The 22,379-nt window shown below is 38.7% G+C and overlaps 1 protein-coding gene across 4 annotated transcripts in view; it reads left to right on the top strand.

Moving 5' to 3' along the window:
- Positions 1-22,120, top strand: part of LOC134790989 (synaptonemal complex protein 4) — a 32,134-nt gene extending 10,014 nt beyond the window's left edge. For 2 of the 4 annotated variants that reach the window (XM_063762035.1, XM_063762044.1), the window contains exons 2-7: positions 16,933-17,190; positions 18,386-18,490; positions 18,730-18,978; positions 19,272-19,477; positions 19,841-19,922; positions 21,102-22,120. In XM_063762035.1, coding sequence (XP_063618105.1) covers positions 17,017-17,190; positions 18,386-18,490; positions 18,730-18,978; positions 19,272-19,477; positions 19,841-19,922; positions 21,102-21,353 — 1,068 coding nt within the window. In that variant the 5' untranslated portion in view covers positions 16,933-17,016 and the 3' untranslated portion in view covers positions 21,354-22,120. Of the gene's footprint in view, positions 1-8,473; positions 8,591-16,932; positions 17,191-18,385; positions 18,491-18,729; positions 18,979-19,271; positions 19,478-19,840; positions 19,923-21,101 lie in introns of those variants that run through there. The other 2 variants (XM_063762052.1, XM_063762059.1) reach the window with 2 other exon arrangements.
- Positions 22,121-22,379: the final 259 nt, after the last annotated feature.

The raw sequence follows: 22,379 nt of genomic DNA, 5'->3' as shown, positions 1-22,379 counted from the left end.
GGCAAGGGCAAAATAGTAGACGAGGGTAAAAATGGACATTTATGCCCTTGTTGTACACTCTGCTTTTCACTTCGATTGCGAGGAAAATATACAAAAAATCAAATATTTTAGGTTATTTTAACGTATTTATTCAAGACTAAAGAAAATTGTTCATGGGCCGGTCGGAGGCGCGGGGCACGCCGATCGGGAGAGCGCCGGTCGGGGGCGCGCCGGCAGGGCTGGCAGTTTGTAGTACTTGGCAGTGGTCGTAATAGATGATTTTACTTTATGCTCTAGAGCATAAAATGCGATTTTATGTCGTCTACGCACGACATAAAGGTGCACTTTTTGAGCATGAGAAGTGAAAACACCTTTAGTTGAAAGTATAACCGCCGTAACTGTTACACTACTCACTACATATAATCAATATTAGAAAATTACGCTACAATTAGAAGATTGTTAATATTTCTATAAATTTAAAATCACATTTCATAGAAGACTGTAAAATAGTAAGCGACCTCACTCGTCATATTATACATACCTAATGTGTTTTTTATAAGTAACTGACATTGACCTGCATTGGTTTAGCTGTTTTTATGCAGTAACCAGACAGTGTTAAGATTTTTTTTTATAATCTTCTGACATCTCTCTCGCGCCTATATGAGTAAGAACGAGATGCACTTAGATTATTATCAAATCAATATCATATTATTGAATGCTCTATACGCCTCCAGTCTCTAACCTTGCATCAAACAGTATTTTGTAGTTTGTTATGTAAGTAACATGTAATTGTCGTAGTTAAATATAAAACGAACGGATGAGATATTGCATACTCGAGCATAACGCAATTTATTTTATCCACGAATCGTGATCGAGCCATTCTGAAAACTGCATCGTACTTAGTTGTGGCGATGGGTTACAATTCAAATTGCAGAAAATGAAAATATAATTGTTTTCATCGTATTTTCTCGGAAACGTTCGTATTTGTCATGCTAGTTCAGTCAACAGTACTTTTTGTGCCGAGGCTGACTGTAATAGCAAGACACGTTCGCAAGTTTCCGTGAAAATACGATAGAAAATAATTATTCACTAAATCTGTATACTTATTTGCTAGAATATTATAACAAGAGTACTTAGAGTTATTAGATGTCGTAGCCGCAAGCTACGCACGCGCTACGAGATCGCTACGCGTTTTTTCAAGTCGATACAGTAACATCAACGCGTGTTTGAACCTTCATGTTTTTCATAATATCCTATTCATGTCAAAACTTTGTAGAATTTCGTAGAAATACATAAAATACCTACTACTTAAAATTTGTTTTCATTAAGTATGTGCATGCAAGTTAACCCGCAGCAGCACCAAAGTAACCGATATAGCCCTCCGAATCGCTAAACTTAAGTGGCAGTGGGCGGGGCACATTGCCCGTAGAACCGATGGCCGTTGGGGCGGAAAGGTTCTCGAGTGGCGACCACGTACCGGAAGGCGTAGCGTGGGTAGACCCCCCACAAGGTGGACTGACGACCTGGTAAAGGTCGCGGGAGTCCGCTGGATGCGGGTGGCGCAAGACCGGTCATTGTGGCACTCTTTGGGGGAGGCCTATGTCCAGCAGTGGACGTCCTCTGGCTGATATGATGATGATGATGATGATGCAAGGTAATAGCAAGGTTAACACTTGACTTGGAATTCACTTATTCATTTAGTTTAGTGTATCACATGTGCTTAAAATTCAAATCACAGGCAATAATTAGAATGGTCGGAATTGGTGCAGTTTTTGCTTTTTCCGCCAACAATGCGATTGCCACAACGATTGCGCGTGTGAGCACAGCGTGTGGTTCAACACTGCTATGAGTAATGTTCCAATATCTCTATTGTATTGACATGTCACACTTTTTTTCCTGTGATCACGCTCATTTTCATTTGGCTATTAATAAGATGTTTAAGTAAAACTGACAAGTTTACTTAACACTCTAAACTCTCGCGTTTTGTACACATATTTAATTACACAAACGGATCTACCGCGATATAATTTTCGAGATACTGTGAATGTTGCGTGCATAGTCTAATAAAACAAGGTCTTCTCTTCCCAGAGTGACACAAGCCTACGTCACAATAACATTGCCACTTTATATAGCGCTATCCCATATTATCATATAGCGCTGTCGCATGATGACGTAGGCTTGTGTCAGTCACGTGACCACGAAAAGACGGGAAGAGAGTACCAGGCGGAGTATATTATTATACCATGGTTGCGTGTCATGCCGTGGACAATAAATATTGAGCTTTAACGGGTAGCTGCAATTTCTTTGTCTACCCCGAACATTTTTATAAACTAATTTCGGGTAGTTTAGTGTTGTTTAATTTATATCTCCGTTGACATTTGCTGGGACGTCAGTATTTCCGTGACCACAGCTGGTGCAACTCAGCTGAAACGTCGGAATTTAAAGTAAAAACAATAAAATTACATCGCGGTAGACCCGTTTGTGTAATTAAATATGAGTTTACTTAACTAACAATACGAATATTGATTGAACCCGAATTACGTATATACATATTCTACTCTTCATCATACTGACAACTTTCTATGAAGTAAAAGACTTTATAGAGTTTGCCAAAAGATATTCTTCGTATTTTTAAAATAAGCAGTATTTTTAAAAAATTACAAACTTTGCATAAAAACTCTCTTTCGCAATTTTCATTGATCGTGCACGACCTTCTCTACGATTATGGGAGTGTAATTAACCATTAATAGTACATCAAAGAACGCTATTAAAATAATTCGGGCTCCTGCCCTCGACCTTCGTCGTGAGAGTGAAATGGAGCGCGTAATCGCAGCAATTAGCGCACTAGACCAACGCGACCTCAGACTAATGCTTCTACCATTTCGAATGACCTACCTTACTTAAACTTGAACTTATTTGGTTTTGTATAAATAAAATAAAAATAAAAAGCCTTTTATTTCGTTGCAGATTACAAAAATTTAAAAACAAAAAAGTTAAATCTAATAAGTTAGTAATTCATTTTGTTTGTAATAGAGTTATTAGTGATTTAAAATTTATCTTTTATTTAAATGTTGGTATTATTTGATACAATTTTAATACAATTTTAATCTGCAAGAACCCCTCTGCAGGTGAAGGCCTCCTCCAAAGATAGCCAGTCCTTGTTTGGTTGGTTTTGTATAGTCTAATAAAATAACAAAATGTCTAACATTATGCTGATTGATAAGCCAGTTTGAGATCAAGTCCTTATACATAACGACATAAGACAAGTGTCTTGGCAAGTTTACAGTTATGTCATATTTCAAAGAGATGATCATGATAATCTTGCAATGGCCTAATAAGTATGTTCCTACGCAGTGACATTTAAGCTAGTTTTGATATAACATATACTCGTATGCATATGATTAGGAATACTCTTCATGATTTTCATCTTTAGGTATTTTGTTTTTTGTATAAATGCGTTTTTATTACATTTTAATCATCAATGAATATTTTATCGACATTTCACCAATATGACTGACCTCGTCGATTATGTACACGACAACAAAACCACGGAAATTAAAGTTTTATTATTAATTTGACACATTAATTGAACTTTAAGTCATTTCAAGACTTATCACGGAAATATACCCGTATTATTTATTTTTATTACATCCACGATTTATGTAGGTACAAATTTTATTTTGAAATCTTTTTTTTAAAAACTAGGTACCTACTTTAACGTAAGTAATGTAAACTCACAGCCAAAGTCAAACTACTTTTACCGCGCTGCGTCCTTGCGCACACCTACTCAAACTACGGCGGGACAACTTTTTGATACAGAGTAGGTATTTGACCTAATCGGTAAGCGAGATATTAGAGTAACAATTAAGAAACCTTTGACATGGCGTGGCGTAGCGAAAAATTCTACTAACACAAAGAATTCTAACGGATCGAAGTTTTTCGCAATTTACGTATACTTACGTATTTATATTATTTAATAATAATATTAAAATTCATATTAGGTATAAAGTTACTAATAACCATATTTCGCTAGACTCCTACCCGCTCTTATCTTATACTTGGCTGTTAACTGTGCAGAAAATATGCTTGCGACACTACTTGGATTATCCTAGGTGGATAGGACCGTCGGTACCTATAGTCGATTCTACTATTTTAACTGGATATTTACTAACAGAACACCCTAAATATTTATTTGTTTCATAAATTAAATACACGTTTAATAGATTACCCTACATTACCCTACAGAAGACTAACATTTAGGCCCTTGTCTGAACAAGTCTCTGTAACATTTACCTCTGACCTGCGCTTTCGCCGAAGGCTGCACTCGCAAGGCTCCGCTAATTGCGCAACGCGTCCGGGGGCCACACTACACTGTTACGTGTACGATGCGCCTTTCTAACCGCGCTTCCTGACAGCCATACGTTCTACTTCACTTTACCCTAAATACCCTTCTTTGACCCTTACCTACAACATAAAACATGCACGTATATTTTATGCTTCTGTACTTATTTTATTTAAAGATTAAAATAAGACCAGTTTTATATCACGAAACGGCTTTATGATACTTGCATTTCGCAACGCATTCGCTGAGGCTTCCGCGGAATATAATTGCGAGAGTGTTTAAGTGCTTAAAGAGTTGATGGATAATTATAGCGAGGACAATAGGCCGCGCAGGCGAAAACAGGCGCGTTACGACTCGCTAAAATGACCAAACAACTATTTAATAACTCCGATGACATGTTAGTTGTCTTTTGTAGTAGTATTTGATTAATTTTCATCAGTCATGTCGTTTTGACAAATATAAAATAAGTAGATACCTACTTACAACGTGTAACTCTTATGAATCGATTAAAGCATTCATTAATATTAACATCATGATTGGACGATAGCCACCTTGTTAAAGATTCTGCAAGAATTTTGTCATCTCCCGTTCGATATTGCATATATCTCTATAATTATGAAACGTGAATAAGAGTGAGGTGCGTGACATAATGCACCGATCACCCAGCATATTGGACCCGGTCATTAAAGCCTTCAGTTGCCGGGTATTTTCCTCTGACTCAGTCCAGTGAAAGGACACCTTGCGACACTGTCCCGCCCTGTCCCCACTCCCGACTTCTCTCGTCACAGCTCTATGGTTTATGTGACTAATTACCTGTCGAAGGTCCCTTTTGCGCAATTAAGGTCTGAAGTTCGGCGAATCGTTTTGTTTAAACTCAATTAAGCCGGTTGAATGTGCAAATTGCTACACACTATTTAAAGTCGTTTTTTGTCGAAAAACGAGTATACATAGTTTTATTCAATGCTAAATAGATAGACGTTCTTTTGTTAAAAAATATGTTTTATTGTTTCCGTTATGATTAAAAATCCCGTTTAGAATATCCGCTACTAGTATTAATATACTTGATAATTAATGCAAATTTTTGGCTACCAGCACTGAAGTGTACTGCCTGAGTTACGTCTAGTCTGTTGCTCAACACTGCAACTCTGCAGTTTACCCCGATAATCAATCACTCAATTGCACAGTGCTTTAAAAGTCAAGTGTGCAATTCCGTTTAGTGCATCTTAATACAGTCGGTATAAATGCGACTTATACCTATACATTTTTCGAGAATTCATGATGTACTTAAACTTATATTTGGTAACAGTTACCAATATATATGTGTATTGTGTATACAATATATAACTTAATTAGAATAATGATTATAAATATCTTTCTGTGAAGAGATTATAAAAACTTATGATTGAATACTCATCAATTAAGTTTACTTATATCTTATATCTTAAACATAAATCATTATTATTTTCTTTAAGTATTTATTTATCGTAATAAGTTAAGTACGTTGTTTATAATCATTATTCTTACGAAACCTAAAATTACATTTTATTAACATTAAAATTGTTTTATTACCTGCCTCAATAAATCTCATACTATGTATTTTATAGAGTCAATGAACATAAATTAAGTTAATTAAACTAGTAGTTCGCCCCGAACTGAGAACTCGCGGTTAACCAAAAATTATATAACGATTGACTTTGTTGCACCTACTACTCGTATAGTGCGACATAATATAATATAAAATAAATGAGGGCGCCACTTTTCTACGTAACTGTCACATTTTTGACGTAAAATGCTTACACACGGCAACAATTTAGTATGGACATTTTTGAGTTCCATTTTATTTAATTTCTACTATTTTATGTCGCTCTATAGGCGGCAATGGATCAAAGATCGCGTGGATTTATTGCAAGGTCTGTGGAGCAAAGAGTAGTATGTATAATATAGTTGGCCAAGCAGATCTTGTCAGTAGAAAAAATGTAGGCGCGAAGGGATATGGTCTCATAGAAAATTTGAGTTTCGCGCCTTTTTCTACTGACAAGATTGACTGGTAGAGAATGCCTTATGTACAGTGTGTTTTCTTATGTGCAATAAATAAATAAATTAAATAAATAAATAAATAAGATTTACTTTTTTGCATCAATTTTGAAGCGCCATTTACAAGTTTAGCGTTAAGTAATATAGATGGCGCTATTTTTTCGAATAAAGGGCTTCGTATACGGCTGTCCATCCCCTGGATTTAAGTCACCACCATAGAGATTAAAATAAACTGTATCTGTGCTAAGCCGAAATATTTCCTGTCAAATGTCAAATACATATATTATGTTTATTCTATTTTATTTTTACCTTGCTAATTATTTCAAAATGGTAAATTTAAAAACGATATTATAAAAGTGTAAGTCGAGCACTTTCATTTGATACTAAACTCGACCATGTTTCTTGCAAAAAAAATGACCAGAATAGCAAGACCTCTCACAAACAGCTTTTTGGCCTTCTAAGCTTTTCTAGCTCAATAACCCCTTGATCGGGCCTGCGTATAATTTAATGACTAAAATATAATGCCCTCGACTACACGTTTACCCAATTTCATTTAAATTAGAACAAATTTACTTAAGTTACTGAGTATCAAACTATCTTCTGACAGTTCAGCTTAAAAACATCGAAATGCCGGGACGTCCCGCTTGCCAGCCGCGTGTTCAAAGTCGAATGTAAGAACTTCGCTTCGCTTTGCTCGCTCGTTCGATAACAGTACAGGACGATCATTAGTGATGTTACAAGGTGGAATGTACAAAAAAATAACTCTTTTCTAAGAGAAAATTATGTATAGTGCGGGTAATCGTAACAAATGTAGGTACGTAATGTGCTTGCATGGTAACACAAGCATTTGTTTGAAGTACAAGAGGATGCTCGAGTTAGCGCAATGCACAGGAAAGACTGCGCAAGCGAGCTATTTTATCTGTTCTGTGATTAAACGGCTTTAGAAAAGGGCTTTGCCGCTTTGTTTTTTTTTTTTTAAGTACTGAAAAACGATAAATGGTTCCCTTTTAAACATATTGCTGTTGTAAACCGATGTCCCGGGTTCAAATCCTGGTAAGGGCATTATTTGTGTGATGAGCACAGATTTGTTCCTAGGTCAAGGGTCTTTTCTATGTGTTTCGATATTTATAAATATCTAAATACCATATATATGGTTGATTAAGGACCACAACATAAGCCTCATTGAGTTTACTGTGGGGCTTAGTCAATTTGAGTAGTAAAGTCCTATAGTATTATTTATTTATTGTTACAAAACAATAAAAATAACCTTATATATTCGCTAATATTTACGAAACAGCTCTTTGGGTTTAAAGACTTAAGACCACGGAACTCGTGATGCAATGAGACGTAATATACAACGTATTTAGGTTGTGCACTATTAATGCTTCCCGGTGGCTGGTTACTCGACCTGCGATCTATGGACACCATGCATAGTCTAATAAAACATGGTCTTCTCTTCCCAGAGTGACACAAGCCTACGTCACAATAACATTGCCACTTTATATAGCGCTATCGCATATTATCATATAGCGCAGGCAGAGTATATTATGCCATGCATATAAATAAAGGCCCGCACGCGGCTTTCCTAGTTCACAGAATAAGTAATCGTTTGTTGTGATGTTTATTGTAATAAATATCGAGCATACTGCATAAACACATATGCAAGCAATGTTTTGTAATATATCTTGCATATGTGTTCATATACCGGATTTCATTTCATTTGAAGAAACTAACTTAGATATTGAAATCCTTTTTTTTCTAACCATCCAGTAACCAAGAACGTTACGGTATCTTCAAAACATCGGAACATAATGTTAAAATGTTTAATTATCTTACTCGAATTTATAAAAATAACTTAAATATATTTCTGTATTTTTAGATTTATGTGCATATTTAGATTTGTTGTGTAGAAGTGTGCTTAGGAACATATTTTGAAAATGCAGCTGTTTACCGACAATCGGATACTTGACTCAGAAGAGTTATTAATTAGATATCTAAGAAACCAAGTGATTGAAATGGACAAACACGATCCAGTGCATCTTCAAAGATGGCTTGTACATAAAACTTACACCACAGGCGACGTCACACCACGTGCATTGCACTTGTTATATATAAGAGCGCTCGATTCGCACGCGGACAGTCCGCGCGCTGACGGGATCTCTAGCGCATATAATTACCGCAGATACACCCAGAGAACGATTAGAAGATCGCTAGTCGAACAATTTAATTGAAAATGTGAGTATCGAGTCATTGTTTTGATGTCAATAAAGGTAAAATACGCAAATAAGTGTCTGAGAAATTAAGGTACTCGTACCGTAAAGGATGAAATAAAATAAATACGTTCCTAATGCTTTAACAGTACATTATTGCGATACGATGTGTCAACCCATCAGTGAAAAGTGACGTTTTTGTTTGAAGAAACGTCACTTCTGACACTGACATATCCGATCCATATCGTATCATTCGTATCTTTAGCAAATTTTTGACGTATCTTAAAGTTCGAATCACGGCTCGATTCGGAAAATGAATTAGATTTGTACTAGGCTTCAACAAGTTACGATATGGATAATTTAAAGATATTTGTAAGATAGATATGTCAAATTTGACGTTTCCGCGATTCTGGAGGTCCTCTTGAACGATTTCGACAAGTTATGACTTAGATATCCAAGTCACATCTAGTCGATATCTAATGTAGATCTAGTTGATCTCTAAATCGTCTCAAGATCTTGTGATTATCTCGAAATCCGAATAGGCCTGTTACTCGTTTCAAATGGTATTGGGCCAGTGTCGATCGTAGCGGCGCTACGTCGTAGCAACTAAGCGATCGTAGCAGACGTTACGCAAGGACTACTGCTCATTGTCTAATAATTTAAAATATATTTATAAGTTTAATAACTAATTACTCCCTAATATATACATATACTTAGATTATTGCCTTTCTTAAATAAAACAGTTTTATATTTTTCTTAAAAACGTTAAGTTGACTGAATTTTCATAGCAATTAAGCTAACAAAGCTTTCACACACAATTATAAATAACGCCTTATTATTGCATTAAGACAAACAAAAACAAGCAGAGCAGTGAAATGCAGGTCACAAAAAGTAAATTCTAAACAATAGATAACGTTTAACTTTCTTTTACAATGTATATTTATACATATATATATATTTTTATTTAGTTTACTGAACTAGTAACTATCTCCGTACTAAACTCAAACTCGGTATTTATAGCGATGGCGAAATGTAACAAGTTATATAAGCATTAAATGTGTCTTACAGGGAAGTTTATTGCAAACAATGGATCCTTTAGATTTATCGACACTGGCATTATAAGTATTATATAATCAGTGGATATGCCCTACAGGGAAGCCTATTGTAGACAATAGTGTGTTGTTATGGTCATAAACCACAAATCATAGAGTGAACAGATTTGTTTACGTTTAATGCATAGGAAACAGCAGGTGTTAGAGGAAGTGCATACACAGAAATTCAAAAGGCATTAACTGGGTATGAAATCCATACGTTGTTACTCCATGAGGTGGCTGGGTGTGGGCGTACGTCTACCTAATAGATGGGTGGTGTGCAACTGCAGTACCCGGCCATTACAACCCGCTGGCACTTAAACGGCGACATATGCAGTTAAATTAATAGTTGCATTTGTTTACACTTACCAACGTGTAGTATTGTAGTAATCAGACATAGAAGTTTTTGTGGCAAAAACGAGTGTGTGAGAAAATGAAACATCGATCAATTCGTTATCGATAAGTCGTAGGTAGATTAATATTTAAAATATGTAACTTCTACTTGCTGTAGGTAAGTTACCGAGAAATTTTAATAATGCAAATCAATTACAAAACGGTACATAATTTCTTTATTACATATATTTAGTATTTAAAAAATAAAACGTAAACTGTAGTAGGTGCCAAAAGAATAAAAAACTACCAATATTTCAAAAGAGAACAAGATATCGAACGTATTGTGAAGTTCACGGGAGCTATATTCTTATAGAATGTAATATATATCTAAGTATAACGTTAAGGTAACATCGATAACAGACATGTCGATATTTTATTTTGGCAATCACTTTATTTTGCCACAAAAACTTCTATATCTGGCCCCAATTTCACCACGGTGACAGGTGCGACAATTGTAAAATCACTGTTGCTGACGTCACAGGCATCCATGGGCTACGGTTACCACTTACCATCGGGCGGGCCGTATTCCTGTTTGCCACCATCATTGTATTATTTAAAAAATCTTTATTATATCGGAAAAAAACAGATATTTCTTTTGCGAAGTTTCTGACAATTGTCAAGATTTAGAAGAATTGTAGGTAATTCTTGACAGGTAATGAGTTATATGTCGGAATTTCGTGACAATTGTAGTGTTTCTTGTGACAATTGTCATAAACTTAGCAAGAGATATATCTGTTTTTTTCCGATATAATAAAGTTTTTTTTAATAAAACAATGATGGTGGCAAACAGGAATACGGCCCGCCCGATGGTAAGTGGTAACCGTAGCCCATGGATGCCTGTGACGTCAGCAACAGTGATGTTTTACAATTGTCGCACCTGTCACCGTGGTGAAATTGGAGCCTGGTGGTAATCAAAGCTTACGCTCACTACAAGATATGCATAGGTACCTAAAGTTTAAGTGAATTTGTATGGGCATTTAATGAGTTCAGAATTAACTTTTTGAGAGCTAATCTTTTAATCAAGATTAATTTTAAATGCATAAGCTAATTTTAATTATGATTACAACTTCGAAAACCGATCTGGCTTAGTCGGTAGCGACCTGGCCTATGAAGCCGATGGTCCCGTGTTCGAATCCCGGTAAGAGCATTTATTTGTGTGATAAACACAGATATTTATTTTGTTCCTGAGTCTATATCATCTGAGACCATAATAAGTTAAGCTATAATGCTTAAGCAAGTTAAGCTACATTATATACCTACTACATTTAACTAATCTAACTTAATTGTTATAATGGTCAAATAAATTACGAGTTAATTACACGACATAACGGTACGGTGATAGCGGTAGAGGAAATGGACGATACGGCAAGGAAGAACCCAGTGCCACAGATCGCAATCCGCACAACAATAGGGGTGAATGCGGTTGTCGCGTGTACAACATGATTAATTCGCGTTTTGTTTCGTAATAATTTCCCAACCACAGAATTTAAAACCACAAGTCCACATTCACATTCGTTTTCTAACCGTTTGCTTATGACATTTCGCTAGGTTTTCCGTTTCCAAATATAGCTAGTGCTACAATCTACACGCTATCGGAGCTAATTTCTTATTTCGCCACCGGTGCAGGCGCAGCTCAAGGTGATGCCTTTCCAACCCAGACCAATGAGTATATTAATAACCTTATAATTTCCATTTAAGCAAACGAGGTTGCTGTTGTCCACTTACTCGCCTGACTCATCCGTTTTGAAAAGGGTATTGCTCTATTGCTCAAGTCAGTAAACTTTCAGACGTTGCTTATCTATAAAGGAAACTTTGAAGTAATTTCCATTCGTTTTACCTTGATACTACAGCAACAAATTAGAAAATGAAATTTAGTAATCTATTACGAACGTTCGGGCACAAAGATTATATCGGCAAAGCAAAATATGAGCCTGCCCACGCCCCGCTGCGCATATCCTTCTGACCTGGATCGGTACCTTAACTACTTCATATTGGTATTTATACACTATAAAAAGTATACATATGTTACAATTGGTATCTACTTATAATAATTAGAATACGTCAAGTTTAGAACACACTTAGCACGTTTTATTCATAAAACTTTAGGGGCCTGATTTATTTAGTCAAATTATGTTTTATCCTTTTCTTACAAATACATAAGTTAAAATGACCGATAAGACAAACGATTCTGAGCTAATTGAGGTTTGTAGCGCGTTTATGAATACGTGGGTAAGCGATCATGTTATCCTTTTTAGAGTCATCTAACATGAGTTGAACGAGACACTTTCATTCCTCACAAAAAAAAGTGTTAGTGTTACATCTGCTTAATAACCGCGTTAACGTTTTTACGACAGCACAATGGATCAATCATCTCAATTGTTTCAGAAAAAACTAGTTTTTGTGACATACGATTACCGGAGAGTAGTCAGCCCACTAACTAGGGCTAATTGCGGCTTATTGATAGTTGATTAGCAATTGTGGACGCTATTTATAATCGAACATTGCCACGTGCAGGGTTAATACGTTAATCACTCACGAGACTTCGACAACAACAATAACAAAAACAAAAGAGTATTAAAGAATGTAATTCAATTTAATAGGCAAGCGAATCATTTTTCACTTTAAATAACTTTAGCGTTTCATTCTATAATTATGCTTGTAATTATTGACGAAGTAGAAAAAGTAATTCGATTCTATTTATTCACTAAATCAATGAATAAATAGATACATGGTACATGACAATACATATGTCCGGCCACGTGTGAAGATAAGAGGTCGTGCGTTATACGTAAGTACCTACTTATTGTCTATATGTTGACCTGATTAAGAGGCAGCATGTAAATTGTTATTGTGTTATAGTTTTTTTTTACAAATAACAGACGTATTGGAATTTTAGTTATTCGATCTGTTTCCGAAATAACACTGACAGATGATTAACATATCTGAAACAGATCGAATATGTACATAACTCAAATTCGAATACGCTTGGTAATGTGTTTGTTAGACTATACGAGTATGTTAGTTGGTCAAAATATACAGACAGAAAATCGAAAATGTTATAGAGAAGCATTTATGTTCCAAATTAGCAAATCTATAACTTCTCGAGCTAACATTAAGTTTTACATACATATTAACCGTGATGTTATCTGCATCTTTACCAACTAACGTGCCACGCTTCAGCAGTTCGACGGAAACTGATATATCATGTTTTGAAATCTGTTGTAGTAAATTCTATAATAATGTAATTACACATCTTGAACAATGGCTTTGTTTTATACTAAGTAAGGCGTGATGTTATAGTATTAACCGATGGATCCTAATAATTCAACTGTTGTATAGAGTGTAAATTGTTGAATAATGGATACTAATGTGGTATGACGCCACCGCGATACACTTAGATGGTTGGCCAACGCGCGTGCGCCGAATAGCACATCCGTCGACTCTTTTGTGTTAAAGTTAAAACATAAACAGTGTTGAAGCGTAAGTGCCAAGTGCTAAGCGGTGTCGAAACGAGTGCGGTGTCGCGGTACGGCACTAGTGTGGCTAGAAAAGGCGACTCATTAGCAGCACGCAAAAGTTAATTGCCTACAAGTACTAAATTCCCGAGTTATGATTATAACTATGTATACTTGCGTCGATTGCCACTAAGTATCTATCGTAAAGCTATCGTAATAGCACAAGAACCTATTGGATTCGCCAATAACGTGGCGTACGATGACCATAACACAAATACATGAAAAGTAGGTAGATAGTAAAATGATTCCTCGTTACAAGTTTATAAAACAATGAGCATTCACTTTGCGGCTTTGTCACACTGTTTATGAAATATATGTAAAAATGTATACCTAGAGGTCGTCAACAGACATTTTGGTATGATGATATTCTAAGTACGTTTATTTAATACTTGGCCTTCTTAAATTTACCTGTTTACAAGTGCCCGCGTTGCAGCATGTAACGTTCTGACTGTTCTGAGCCAGGCAGAGGTCGCTTGCGCAACGCGCTGAGCCTGCCCGCAGCACCGACCGGCGCGCGAGCCTGCTGGCACTGCTGCCTTTGCCCTCCAAACCCTAATGGCAAAACGAAAAGCCGTGACAGATTACTTTTGTTTAAGTACCTCATGTTTAAACCTATAAACCTCACGTTAAAAATCCTCTTGTAATATGTAAAAGGAATCAAGGCAGCGATACAATTAGAACTTATCGATCATATTAATTCGAAAAATAGTTGCGCCATAATAATAATCATAGGTGTACATGACATTAAAGCTCTCCAAGGGGCCTCTACGTGTTGGATCTATATCCCCACGCAAGCATATCAAAAGACCGGGATTTATAAGCCCGTGAAATCCAAGGACCTAATTGTTATTGCAAGGCATAAATGATCGATGGAAAAGTTAAATATACAATCACAGTCCCGACTAAAAGTCATTCTCAGATGTAACAAATGACCTAATAATCACGACCACTTTCTAGAGTGACCGAATAAGAATATGTCTATCACGAATTAATATCGCACTATAATCTGCCATAATAAACAATCAATGGCAATAATTCAACAGCGACAAATTAACGCAACACCACTTAAAGATTATATCCAGGGTAATTTAGCATCGAGAGTAGAACACGTTGCAAATCTCTTCCTAGATCAAGCGTTACCTAATCTGGCGTAAGATCCGCAACTCGTTGTTTCCAAACAGCTAATTCTCATCCTACAATGATGTTTAATACAGAGTATGCGTAAGTAATGCGAGCATTCCTCTTGTTTCCCAATATGTACCTCTAACGTGTGCATTCATCACCCGAGTGTCTGCATGTGTGCGACAGATCCGCGCTAGCTTATTTCCATGTCTCGACAGCGGTTATGTCGTGTTATCATGTCGAAATAACCCAGACCGGCTATAGACGGGTCCAGGCCCGCGCGGGTTACGAGGCCAATTAATATCTCCATTAATCAACCGGACAAACCACCCGTTTACCCAAAACTATTGCAAAATGAAATCTTTAAATATCACATTAGGGAAATTTTTAGTCAATTGCAACATAATCGTGAAGCAACAATAGTTAGTAATGCTGACTGGTCTGGTTAATGACAACTTTAAAAATTCATATCGTGCTCTCTCTCAATTAGGTATTTATGCGAACGCAGCTATTACTTATTTTGTAGAAAGCTCATGTTTTTATACGAGTACATTGAGTGGATAGTAATAACTGCCAGATTACGCTTTAAAGTCATACGTTACGTTTATATGCGTTACTTTTTGCTGTGGGTCTCCTATCAGTCTCCTACCTATTTCATGCCTATTAGATTCTCATGGTATAAGAAGGTAGGTACTTAGGTTAAATTGAGGAGTAAAGGTCGTCTCATAAATACTAATAAATGCTAGTCATGTTACGCGGACGTTAATAATGTTGTTAAAAGAGTGATGTACTAGATACCTAATAGTATAACTACAAAGGATACGAACTCGGATCTGCTCTAATACCTTGCGCCTACATGTACGCAAATCCTTAACCATATGATTATCTCACTATGATGTACGCCCTTGTGTTGAATAGGAAAAATTAAAACAATTACTTGTTTTTAAACACGCAGCTAAATAATGACATTAATGACTTAAAAGCATATTTAACTGGGCATGCATAACATTTACAAACGTAGAATTTCATTATGTAAGAACATTGTAAGAAGCATTATTCAATCCTACGAATCGCGTGCATTTTGCGCCCGCGGTCTCTGGGCTTTAGTAATCAGTTGCACCCTAAACTATTGTTAGCGATGAATATTCATAATCTAGCACTTAGCACGCAGTCGGTGATACCTATCTCAAAGCGAACCTCGACCTGCATTTAACAAATGGTGTTTTAACTTAACTCCATAGTCATAATCATAACTTATTAAGAGTTGCTTAATAAGCCTTCGGCGTCAGTGATTCGGTGCTAAAGGTGTTATGTATTGTTAAATAACAATGCACTGTTAAAGTCCATATGAACTGTGCAGGTTTCAAATTTATATTATTAGTTCTTGAAAAGGCCTTCGATCATTTGTCGTGTTCCAGTGACTAAGATTTTGCGGCACACGCTTAAGCCAATACGACACGTAGTGCGAGTCCGTTCACCTTGCTCATTCGACAGTTGCATTTAATATAGTAGACGGTGTAAGGTCAGCTTGTAACCAACCACCACCCCGAGGGAGTCGCGAGGCCGCGCAAGCTCCGCCGGTGCGGACTTGCTCCACGCATGATCTTTGTCGTGTGTCGCAACTATATGATATGATCGCAGCTTGCGAACTTAAACGTGGTCGCAGAGCAATTTCAGACATTTATGGGTAATTCATGCGCATTAAGTTGAGACCTACTTTAGTAAAATCATTTTGTTTGAATCCTTCTACCTATACGCAACGTTTCGAAACGACAGTTTGTAGTGAATAATTTCATTAGTATAGACCAATTATCTAAATGCGGGTCAGTGCGTGTTTTGTTAGCTGATTAAACCGATGAGCGCGATGTCAAAACTGAGACCTAGAGTTTTATAGCATTAATGCGTGCCTTGCCTGTACACGGCGCATTACTCACTCACACACACATGTGCGGTACCGAGCTGGTGAATCAAATTTACATTTTTTTTTCTCATCGTGTGTCTTAAAAGAGCTTAAAATTTATAGTAACTGTTTTCGATTGTTTTTGTTCAAACTCCTTCACTGGCACATTACGCGTCTAGAGTCAACTTCTCTCGAACTAAACCGTGTTTGTCGGTCAAGGAGAAAGTAACTTTTATTGCTTATGTTATGTCATATTATACAAGTTGCCCCAAAAGTTCATTTATCGAGAGACATACGGACTAAACGTACGTTTTCGCAATATTAATAAAATTGTCTATATTTTCAGATTTTGAAGGACCTGGAAAATTTATCAGCAAAGCACCGCAACGAGTGACGATATAAGCACACAAACACATACACACACACGACCATGAGAGCGTCCCTATTCCTGGCGGGCGCTTGCGCCCTGCTGCTGTCCATCAGCGCTGCCCCCGCCCCCGAACCCGCGCCGGCGCCAGGGCCCGATCCAGCGGCCGCCGCAGCTGCCATCAACGACAACACCCCCGAAATCATCGAGATTATTGCTCCCGCTGCCAGTGCACAGGTTAGTACTTTTTTTTCACTAATTGCCTGAAAATAGTAAAGAAACCTGGTCATTTCCATATCCTCGCTATGTAACGGTAGTTGGTAGAAACACACGCAGACGCTGCCCTAGGACCGAGACGCCAATTCGAACGTACATTGTGATATTTAAATGATTTCATGTTGTCATGGGCGAGTAGCACGGGCAAATGATAACAAAATTACATCATTTAGATATCAAAATGTGAGTTTGAATAGATCTCAGAGTCCTTGCTGCGCAACCGCCCGCGACGAAGAACGCCGATTAATACTCGTAATGAGCGATCACCGTGAGAAGCGTATTTTTATTTACAAAAAGCATTATAATAATTATGATTCAATGGAGCCAGCGTTGCAGCTTGCTTTGTCATAAATCAAATCCAATTAACCCTCTGCTTATGAACTTTATTTTCAAACAGTGCGTTTTGCGTATCAGTAAGACTGTTTACTCGCATAACGACTTCGCTTATAACGACGAACGGGATACAATGACGAAATTTTGAGATTTCATCTTGGTACAATATGAGTCTTTAATCCGGGTGATGGCGAGTAGGTACTGGTTTTAATGACCATATAGTTCATCAGTCTCCTCGATGTCGTCATAAACAAAAACGTATAGGTATAACTATTGAATAACATACCTAAATTAAATAACGAAAACGTATATTGAATGCGCTCGTTTGCTATTCAGCACAGCCACATATAATACTGCAACATGTACCCTCTTAATCTAAATTAATAATTGATCAAGTGATCGTCATCCACAGGTATCTACAAAGATTGTAGAGTAGGAAGTAATGTTGCTAAAACTGATTGATATAATTTGTAGTCTGAAAGACAAAATAAAATACATAAGCGTCTTCGGTTATTTATGTACCAATATTACCTCCTAAATATCTCTCACAAGTCATATCTAAGACTATCTTTGTAGCTCCGCGTCGCGTGTTTGTTTAATAGCTGTCACATTCATCTTCCACGGTGAGTTTAATGACGCCACCTCACGCGCTCATTACACCGGCAATTAACCTCACTTCCTTCCGAGGAGCACTCAGCAACACATTTTGTTTCGCCGTCCCTGGTTCTTATAATGTTATTGTTGTTTTATCTCACTTCTTTTTTTGAATTTTACCACAGTCCTTAGTTATTGGAATAATAGCGTTTAATTGGTCGTATTCCAGGAGACGCTGTCGACGCTAAACCTCGGCGCGCCAGGCGCGGAGCTCAGCGAACGTAACAAGCGCACCATCGGTATCTTGCGGCAGCTCTTCCCTACGCTAACGCAGGTATAAAAAAAAACTTTAAATTAATATTCCCGAAGAAAAATGATACTTGACAGTTCAAACTGATCATTTATATCAAAAAAATTTACCCTGAATCCTGCCCAAGTATCCCCTAAGAAATAAAAACTTTTCGCTATGTATTTATGTTTACCTTCCTAAGCTTAATGTTCCAGCAGGCGTACCTAGATTGCGCCCCGCTTCTCGCGATACTATGCCTAGTACCGTAGTGGGTTGTGTTCTAGATTATCGAACAGAAGGTGCAGCAGATCACTAGCGTGGTACTGCAAACGTTCGGGCCTGTGGTTTTACGCGCCTTCCTGGGCAATCGTAACGGAGGCGGTGGCGGCGGCATGGAGGGCGGCGGCGGTGGCTCCATCGAGCTCGACGATGATGACGATGACGACGAAGCTACGACTACAACAACAACCACTACCGCTGCTCCTGACGCGCCTGAGCGCCGTCGTCGGCGCTGGGCGCTAGTCTACCGCCCGGTATGAGGGCAGGGCCACGGCATGCAACCGCGACCGATTAATTTCGGAACATTCACCCGCCCTTAAACATACTAATAGGTGAATAGCGACTGGGTGGGGAATAAAGTCGTATTAATCGGGCGCGGCGTGATCCCAAGGCATCTCCATAGCACGCGCACTAACCCCAGCCTGCCCAGGACGGCAGTGCGGGCGCGCGCAGACCGCGCGCCTTCATCGTCATCGTCATCGTCACCCATTGCATCCCCACATCATCCCCCATCACGATCATGCATGTAATATCGCATCCATTGCAGGAGCTGCCGGAGCAGCAGCAGAACTTACTGTCGGGCGCCGAGTCCCAGCAAGCGGAGGTCCGGGTAGCATTCGGTGAACAACAGCAGCAGGCGCTGGAGCAACGCTCGGACGAAGACCAACAAACTGCCGCTCAGACCAACAACGCTGCCATTGATGAAATCACGCTCGATGACACCGATAACAGCGAAGAAAACAGAAATAAGAGGTACCATTTTCTTTACCATACGAAAGCAATAGTATTGTTACAAAGTGTGGATTACAAATCAATGGCTGACAGATTAAAAAAAATGCAACACACGGACAAAAACCAATCATATATCTATAGGTATAAGTACTAAACATTTCTGTCATAATAGCCTTTCGTACTATAAATTAGCGACTAGCACTGAGTGTGCTCCCACGCGGAGCCGTAACAAAGGCAGCATATATGAGAGCAAAGCATTATGTTTCTTGCTGTGATTTTCATTTCGCACGGTCCGATTTCTCGCGTAACCTGGCGGACGATGCAGTCGCGTCCTGTCCTATCATATAGACACTTGACATTGACATAACGTGTGTAACTTTTTAGATTCCTGAGCTTCGGTGGCTCGTCGGGCGGCCAGAACAGCGCCGGCGGCGGCTCTGGAAACTTCCTCTTCGATATCGTCAGGGTGAGTCCTGCACAAACACCATCACAATCAATAATTTCTTCTCTGTCATCTGAAATCTTACCTAACTTTCATAAACTCCGTTCTCAACTTATTTAACTTTCAGATACCTAATTCCTAAAACTACCAACTTCTTTGGAATATTATCATTACTATACCTATCTATTTCTATCTTAACTATTTCAAACCCTGTAACTGCCACTGACTCTAAATCACTAGTTACACATGTACCTACCCATATCTGTTTCTACATTTACACTCTCGTCACAAACTCAGCGCAACTCATATTAGGGAAGGAATACAGATAGCCTATGTAGTCGTTTGTACGCAATGGTGATCCACGAGGACGGCGTAAGTCGGGCACGGGAGAGCTGTTAGTCGGAAGGTTGAGGGCTGAGGGTTGTTGCAGCGACCAGCGGAGGCGATGGCGCGCGCGGCGGGCTCAGCTTTTCGCCTGTTCGCTGGCACCGATTCACTCAACCTCGGCGTCACCGCCTCCCACTCCGCCACGCTGGACTCTTCACAAGTACACCGACAAAACTCACAAAATGCACTGAGATAGCTTGCTCATGTGTGAGCAAACTGTAATACTAGAGTAGAAAGCACTTCGTAGTCGGCTAGTTCTATCTAGCAGAGTAGTTAGAGTTGCTGGTCGTAGATTGTTATCGTTGATCTTGTTATCGTGAATGTCGCAGTTGCCTGTAGTGTAGTCGCATGGATTGCTTGACGTAGTTCTGATGATATAACTCATTAACAACTAATTAACACATTACATATGCATGTATACCCTATGCCTACCGCCTTTCCTTTTCTCCTGTTCTTCATCTTCTCTTCCGTGTTTATCCATCGAGAATATATCCTAACGCACTTTGTATGAAATCGATGCACATTCTCTAACAGTCCAGCGCAATCGATATTACGTGTCGCTTGCGCAACGGCCGCTAATACCTACTCGCTCGAGCGCGCTGCTTCCGAAGCGCCGCTCGGACGACTAACATTTCATAACTTTGCAACACGTTGCTCGTTAAAAATTTGAATAGCCAATAACATTGTTTCTGCCATCGGCTAATTATATATGCCGCAGTTGGCAAATATATCGAGGGCGTATTGCACGAACGGCGAGCGGCGTGTCGCAAGTATACGGTTCATGCCCATTCTTAACCTGCGTTTTATATTTTACAGCTGGTAGCCGGGTCCTCGGGTGGCTCGTCGGGCGGTGGCGAAGCTATCGGGGGAGGCTCCGACACTGAAGGAGACGATAGTGCCGCTAAGGGTGACAACCTCACCGAGGGTGTCCCCGGCCCCATCACGCGGTTGTTCATCATCGCCAACCGCGGCATCGCCAACCTGATCCAGGACCTCATCCTGAGACTGGCACAGACCTCAGAGCGGATAGTCAACTTCAAGGCGCGACTGATCACCTCCATCATCTAACCGCCTCACGCGTAGAACAATGCTAGTGTACTAGTGTAGTGCGCGAACGCCGCGCAGGGAGCCAGGGACTGACGCGCCAGGGAACGAGCGCCGCGCCCGTGTAGCGCCGGCGCCACGCTCTCTCTTTACTCCGGCGCTGGCGCCTTTCCCGACCCTTGATCCCTCTAGAATAAGAAACCACCGAACCTCGAGACGATGTTTCTCAAATCCCAATAATATGTAGATAATATATTAAGCAGCTTTAATTTTTCGAGACATGTAATAGCAGTGTAAATATGTAGCTATAAATTAATGATATGCTTTATTTCGTTTATCTATTACATATTTCGAAAAAGCTGTGATTGAAAATATTAAAAGTGAAGTAACAACTTGTCGAGATAGCTGACGTTGTTGAAGATGTATGAAATTGTTATTTACTTCAGTAGTAGAGAGAAGAACTTTTAGTGTGTTAGGTACATAATTCTGAAGAAAAAGTTCCTAATTGCTTTCCGCGACCACTGGCGCCACCAACGTAAGGACACCCGTCCTGGAAGTTGGCGCTCTTCATATTTATTACTACGCTGCACGCTAAGCACCGCGTATGCGCGAGCGCTGGTTCCCTGGCTCTTAACTGTAAGTGTAGTAGATAGACGCGGTGCGCCGGCCCCCGGGGCCGCTGATCTGCTCAAGCTTTTTTTACCTAAAGTGACAATGTCCGATTCGTTTTTATGTTTGTAAATATGTATTATAGCGGAATTTGTGTAAAATAAATTTAATTAGTTACAAAAGTGAGTTGTGTTATTTTCATTATTGAAATTTTCCCAAACCCTCAGATCTAGGCGAGGGATGACAACATGGAGTAATCACTACGCATTTTTCATTCGTTTGTAAGTAACCCCTTTATTAGGTGTATAAAACCTAATGAAATAATTTTAAAATCGTAGTGTCTTAGTTAAATTTTTGTATCAGTTGTATCAGAATTGATGGCTAGACTAGATTAGGGTTGCCATACGTCCCGGTACGCCGGGACATGTCCCGGTTTGAAGC

Source organism: Cydia splendana, chromosome 1 (assembly GCF_910591565.1).
Source record: "Cydia splendana chromosome 1, ilCydSple1.2, whole genome shotgun sequence".
NCBI lineage: Eukaryota > Metazoa > Arthropoda > Insecta > Lepidoptera > Tortricidae > Cydia > Cydia splendana.
Note: the sequence above shows the minus strand (reverse complement) of the source record. Positions and strands in the feature narration are given on the sequence as shown.